The following is a 7,500-nucleotide window of genomic DNA, read 5'->3' on the forward strand; positions in this document are numbered from 1 at the left end:
TGATCACAGTACTGTAGCTACGTCCATATATTTAATATAATATATATATAATATATAATGATGATCACAGTACTGTAGCTACGTCCATATATTTAATATAATATATATATAATATATAATGATGATCACAGTACTGTAGCTACGTCCATATATTTAATATAATATATATATAATATATAATGATGATCACAGTACTGTAGCTACGTCCATATATTTAATATAATATATATATAATATATAATGATCATCACGGTACTGTAGCTACGTCCATATATTTAATATAATATATATATAATATATAATGATGATCACAGTACTGTAGCTACGTCCATATATTTAATATAATATATATATAATATATAATGATCATCACGGTACTGTAGCTACGTCCATATATTTAATATAATATATATATAATATATAATGATGATCACAGTACTGTAGCTACGTCCATATATTTAATATAATATATATATAATATATAATGATGATCACAGTACTGTAGCTACGTCCATATATTTAATATAATATATATATAATATATAATGATGATCACAGTACTGTAGCTACGTCCATATATTTAATATAATATATATATAATATATAATGATGATCACAGTACTGTAGCTACGTCCATATATTTAATATAATATATATATAATATATAATGATGATCACAGTACTGTAGCTACGTCCATATATTTAATATAATATATATATAATATATAATGATGATCACGGTACTGTAGCTACGTCCATATATTTAATATAATATATATATAATATATAATGATCATCACGGTACTGTAGCTACGTCCATATATTTAATATAATATATATATAATATATAATGATGATCACAGTACTGTAGCTACGTCCATATATTTAATATAATATATATATAATATATAATGATGATCACAGTACTGTAGCTACGTCCATATATTTAATATAATATATATATAATATATAATGATGATCACAGTACTGTAGCTACGTCCATATATTTAATATAATATATATATAATATATAATGATGATCACAGTACTGTAGCTACGTCCATATATTTAATATAATATATATATAATATATAATGATGATCACAGTACTGTAGCTACGTCCATATATTTAATATAATATATATATAATATATAATGATGATCACAGTACTGTAGCTACGTCCATATATTTAATATAATATATATATAATATATAATGATGATCACAGTACTGTAGCTACGTCCATATATTTAATATAATATATATATAATATATAATGATGATCACAGTACTGTAGCTACGTCCATATATTTAATATAATATATATATAATATATAATGATGATCACAGTACTGTAGCTACGTCCATATATTTAATATAATATATATATAATATATAATGATCATCACGGTACTGTAGCTACGTCCATATATTTAATATAATATATATATAATATATAATGATGATCACAGTACTGTAGCTACGTCCATATATTTAATATAATATATATATAATATATAATGATGATCACAGTACTGTAGCTACGTCCATATATTTAATATAATATATATATAATATATAATGATCATCACAGTACTGTAGCTACGTCCATATATTTAATATAATATATATATAATATATAATGATCATCACGGTACTGTAGCTAGTAGCTATGTCCATATGGATGCCACACAGGTCTTTGGATGTCTCCTTTTCATATTCAAACACAGGAGAAGAGCACTGGGAGATTGCAGAGCTGTAGTGTTCTGCCAGTAGACACAATTCAATTACTATTGAGGAGGACTCACTCACAGCCCATGGGCCTTTTTCACAGCAGCCATTTTGTGTCTAAAAGGCAGGGTAAACACAAGTGCAACCAAAACATTAATGAGGGCTTCTAACTTCCAATCCATTTAGGCGTTCCAGTGCTGGGGCCCTCATTAACGTTTGTGCGTTACCCTGCCTTTTAGACACAAAATGGCTGCTGCGAAAAAGGAAAACATTCCTTCCCATGTTCAATAGCTGATAATGCCGCCATATTATATTTCACCCTATTTTGCAATGGCTCTACGGTGTCCAGAAGACACCACCCAAATGAACCTCCATCATCCGCCGGCAGCTTCTCCACTGGTACTGGTAAGGCCAGACAAGCTAACCCAAATCCCCTTCTGTGTCAGCAGCACCTTAACTCCACACTCAGCACCACAGCTGGTCAATTATTTACAGATGATGCTCTCTGCAAATCAGACACCAACACCACTGTCAGGTCAGTGGAGACTCCAGAGGGCCGGGCAGTGGACATGCTTACCTGTCAGGTCAGTGGTAGTCTCGCTGGCCAGCCTCCCCTCCCTACTGTGAGAGAGTCTGGCGCCACGGAAAAAAGCAACTGGGATAAGCCCTCCCCTGCTCTACAGCTGCTCCCCATAGAGACACTGCATGAAATAGGCCACGCCCATCACGGGGGGAAAATCGCTCCGTTCACTCCCATAGACCAGCATCATTTTCCTTGAATTAAACATAGCTAAAAGCTGTTTGTTACAACAAATGTAAATAATCGCCACTTAAAGTTTTTTTGTACTCCCGAGCAAAACAAGGACGCCATTGAGAATTGGCGAGAAGAAAAATGTGGATCTAGCTGTCAAGGAAGTAAGTTGGAGTGTTCATCTTCTGTATATACGATCTTTTTGTGCAACACGCAACCATGCACGCGACATAGGAGAACGCCAGGATTGGAGGGTGGGTTTCTGTTTTCCCCCGTTTGGGCATGGTTTCTGAATGATGACGCGCTCCGCAGTGTCTCTATTGGAGCGACTGTTTCAGCGGCTGCCGGATGTCCGCTCCCGGCTTATTACAAGGCTCTGTCATTGGCTCCGAGCATGTCAATCAGAGCGGCTTCCGCTCCCTCCTCCCTGTGTGTCGCTGTAAACAGTGCCCTGCCGCCTCAGTGAAAACAACAATGCTAACTAGCTAGCAAGCTAACGGCAGAAACCAACACGCTAGCTCGTTGCTACACGCTGAAAACGGCAAGTTGGATTGTTGGAAACTATTTTCCAACGGCACTGCCCGCTAAGCTCCGCCCATTGCAATCCCACTATGGAGACCTGCGGCGCCAGACTCCTCTCCCGGTAGGGAGGGGAGGCTGGCCAGCGAGACTAGGTCAGTGGAGAGACTCTAGAGGCCTGGGCAGTGGACATGTTTACCTGGATGTAGATGCAAGCCTACATAGTTTCAAGAATGTAATCTCAAGGCGATCAGAAACACTTTGTGCTATGTATCTTTCTCTCATTCTTCCTCTCTAACTGCCTTGCTCTGTTTTGCGTTTCACTGGAACTCTGTTGCTGGGGAACAGTTTGGACTCTAGTTTATTTCCTGTCAGCTAATGTATTAGCAAAAACTGCAACAGGAAGTGAGCTAGGGGTGAAGTTAGAATGCTTATGTTGTTGAATAGAATAAGCAACATCTATCACTCACAGGATATGTATGTTATTATATTACATCATCTATTCAACTCATTGAATGGACTGTACATCACGCCCCAAATCTCTGCAAGTGTATAGAGTGCAAACTGTGTGTGTGCATGTGTGCATGGACGATGATACTAGTGGATAGAAAAATGAAACGGTTGCTACGGTAACTAGAAAAATGCCTTGTAACAGTTAAGTCGTTGCCCTCCACACATGCGCACACACACACACACACACACACACACACACACACACACACACACACACACACACACACACACACACAGGCAGATATATTGGTGCAAATGTAACTCCCTTGTTTCTACGGAAACCTCTCCCACACAATCTAGAGACGAAGCCTCTAGTCTAAAAGGTCAATATAGTCTCATTTAACAGCGACACAATACCTCTGCTAAAACGCAGCAAAGAGTAGGTATGGGGATTGTTACATTTGATTGATATTGATACTATGTTGGAGACTGCTTAACGATCCAAGTCTTTATCAATACCACTATCGATACTTTTCTATTATTTGGTGGAAAAATGAGACAAATTCTACAGAAGTGGAATTGCTTTTATTGTGAGTCTGTGACGCTTTGATTCCTGAACAGAATGAAATGTGCCTCGCCTGGTGAGGCAATTAAATTCTTCTTTGTTCATTTTGGGTTTCAGGCACTTCAATTGGATTCAAAAACTTGAATAGACAATGGCTGTATGTTTGTGCAGCAGTGATTTGAGGTAAATGACGTTACGTTATAGGACCTACCTAGTCTCAATATAGCAGTATCGATAAGCTCCGACTCGATTGATTTTCGCGTTTTTGAGAAATCACCACCCTAGAGGTGCAACGGTTAATCGATGAATCAATTAGTCGATCGACAGCTTCCAGCTTCTTGAATGTGAATATCTTCTAGTTTCTTTAGTCTTCTATGACAGTAAACTGATTATCTTTACGAACTGTTGGTTAGGACAAAATAAGACATTTGAGGATGTCATCTTGGGCTTTGGGGGGAAAAGTGAGCGCTATTTTTGCACCATTTAGTGAAACGACTGATCGGTTAGTCGAGAAAATAATCGGCAGATTAATCCATAATGAAAAGAATCATTTAGTTGCGACGACACTAAAGAGCATTTTCCTCTGTGGACTGTTGTTACCTAAGCTGCAATCTGAGATGAGGCCATGACGACATAAACCACAGCACGAGGAGCACTCTTGTGTCTCGTCTCCAAACACTGTTTTCAGATCAGATGCAGTAGGGGTTAGGGTTATGATAATGGAGGGTAGCTGATCAAAGTTAGAAAACAGATAATTACAGCGCCCCCAACCCCCCCTCACACACCTCTTACACACACACACACACACACACACACACACACACACACACACACACACACACACACACACACACACACACACACACACACACACACACACACACACACACACACACACACACACACACACACACACACACACACACACACACACACACACACACACACCTACGGGGCCTTCAGGCATGCACAAACAGCACCACTTCCTCTCCATACTTCCCCTTTTCAGCCAAATGTTCCTGACACCAGCAGCACATTGTTCCCCAACAACACCAACATGGAGCCCACTGACTTCTTCTTACCCTCCCGCCCGCCCCACAGACCCCTCTGTGACCCCCGCTCTCCTCCACCCTAGAACCCCCGGGGGCGGCTGTACCTTGGCCACGGGTTTGGCCGGCTGGCGGAAGAAGGTGGTCTTGGCCGTGAAGAAAGTAAAGTCTTCGCTCTCGTCGTCCAGGCTGCAGTACCCGCTGCTCATGCTGTTACTGCCGGTCATGGAGGGGGTCGGCACCGTGTTGACGGTCATGGAGATTGTCCCGGGTTCCGGGAGGGGGTCAAACCCTTCCGGCAGGTGGGCAGCTTTAAGAAGCGCTGTTTTCCTTCCTCGAAAAAGGCAGGGCCAATCAGAGTCTACGAGCATCTAACTGTCCCCTACTCATCCAGAAACAGGCCGCGCTCCTCAGCTGATGCATCCAGAGAGTGTAAGGCCCACCGGCGGGGGTGACGACGAAGAGAGGGTGACACAGGTGAGCTCGGCTCAGATTCGGCGCTCGGCGTGCCACCGGAGACGGACCAGGAAATCCGAGAGCGAGCGCAGACGTGTCACTTCCTCGCTCTGACGCCGGTGTGTCACACACACACACACACACACACACACACACACACACGTGCGCGCACCCTAAATGCACATAACGCGCGGTTGTGCGCGACTAAAATTGCACACAGGCATATGCGGCATGCGAGCGCCTCTCACCTGTGCACAGGCACAGCGGTGGTGTCATGGAGTCAGATTACAGCTGGGTTTCAGGTTAACCCCGCGCACCTGAGAGCACCTGTCATACCCGCAGAAAACAGACGCACATCAAGGCAGCCGGCCACGCGACGTGTCCTCTCCTCACTCCCTCCTGTGATGCGTCTCTGTGTGATGATCAGCTGGTGAGGTGGCTCTCGGTTCAATTCTCTGGAGGTCCAGAGTGGAGAGTGGTAGAAGATCCTCTTGACCGCAGCAAACAAGCAAACCACACTGAGAGACGCTCGCCGACTTCTGTGCTCCTCCTCTCCTCTCTTCCTCCTTCTCCTCTCCTCTTCTTTGCCTTGGCAGTTACTCCTACAGAGACAGATGCCTCCCACTCACTCTCTCTCTCTCTCTCTCTCTCTGCACCCGTTCTGCTCTCTCACTCTCTTGCAGCCTTGCTCAACCATCTGTGGTTGAGTACGTTATCAGCCCGCGAGCTCTGTGCTGCTGAGCCACACAAACACCCTCCCCCTTCTCCCCTCCATTCTCTCTCTTCCTGCTAGCTATACTGCACCCCTGCAGAGCCTAACCACTTCCTCTTACAGAAGGCGAGAGAGAGAGATAGAGAGAGATAGAGAGTGAGTGAGTGAGAGAGAGAGAGAGAGAGAGAGAGAGAGTGAGAGAGAGAGAGAGAGAGAGAGAGAGAGAGAGAGAAACACTGATGACTGAGAGCAGTAGCTAAGAGACGGGGAAGATGGCTGCCCTGCCATGGTGATGACATTTCTTTGGCAGCACGAACGTGGTTGAGTAGAAAGCTAAAGCTAGCTAGCACCACAGCAGCTTCATGACTGTGTAGGACCACTAGGGATGAGCGATAACACAATAGCAATATATATCAGCGAGAGACACGTCATCAATACAACAAGAAAATAGTTCAATACATATCGATATGTATCTTGATAATGGAGCGTGCTGCTACGAATGAGACGCCAATCCTTTAACTGACAAATCCTAAAGTTCCTATACCCGGACATATTAAGTGGCGAACCAGAGTTGCTGGTTTAGGCTCCGCCTTGCACGTTGAGCACACACGGGAGAGAGCAGCTTCGCCCTAGCGAACGTTGCTAGCTTGCCAACCCGTGGCAGTGCGCCCGCTGCCTCGTCTGACGCAGTACAGGAGTACAGCAGCCCGGAGAAAATTACTCTACACAGATGCAACACTCAATTTGTGGGGTTTTAAATACATTTTTAACATTAAAAGTATTACCTGTGTGCCTTGATAAATAAGATGATTCAAAATAAAGTGGTTGAATGAACCTTTTTCTCGTGGTCTTAATTCATTAATTAATTAATTACTTATTAACAATATCAACTGACTCAATATTTTTTTGTTATGTCGCCCAACCAAGGACCACATGGCCGATGTCCATCCATTCGCCTATTTCACTTCCCACCCAATTCACCCATTTTGTGTCTAAAAGGCAGGAAGTACCGCATGCACCTGTTTTACTTCCTGCCTTTTAGACACAAAATAGGTGAATTGGGTGGGAAGTGAAATAGGCTACATCCACGTAAGCAAAAGCAGGGAACAGATAGAAAAACACAGACCTAGCTTCCCTGCTGTGTTGTAAGGGTGGAGCCACGGTGCTCAAAGTAAGATGAACGACATATTGTGCGATTACCCTCAGGCTGGAGATCACGCTGACCCCCCTAACCTGACACTGACCCTACTAGCTGACCTCTGA

General features: G+C 42.6%; 1 protein-coding gene across 2 annotated transcripts in view; it reads right to left on the reverse strand.

The window, feature by feature from the left end:
• Nucleotides 1-7,500, reverse strand: part of rassf5 (Ras association domain family member 5) — a 27,657-nt gene that overhangs the window by 15,376 nt on the left and 4,781 nt on the right. Inside the window, exon 1 of one of the 2 annotated variants that reach the window (XM_083661738.1) lies at nucleotides 5,177-6,153. The exons of the other annotated variant lie outside the window; for it this stretch is intronic. Coding sequence (XP_083517864.1) covers nucleotides 5,177-5,440 — 264 coding nt within the window. The 5' untranslated portion in view covers nucleotides 5,441-6,153. Of the gene's footprint in view, nucleotides 1-5,176; nucleotides 6,154-7,500 lie in introns of those variants that run through there. 2 annotated transcript variants of the gene reach the window in all.

This window comes from Poromitra crassiceps, assembly GCF_964638095.1.
Source record: "Poromitra crassiceps genome assembly, chromosome: 27".
NCBI classification, from domain to species: domain Eukaryota; kingdom Metazoa; phylum Chordata; class Actinopteri; order Beryciformes; family Melamphaidae; genus Poromitra; species Poromitra crassiceps.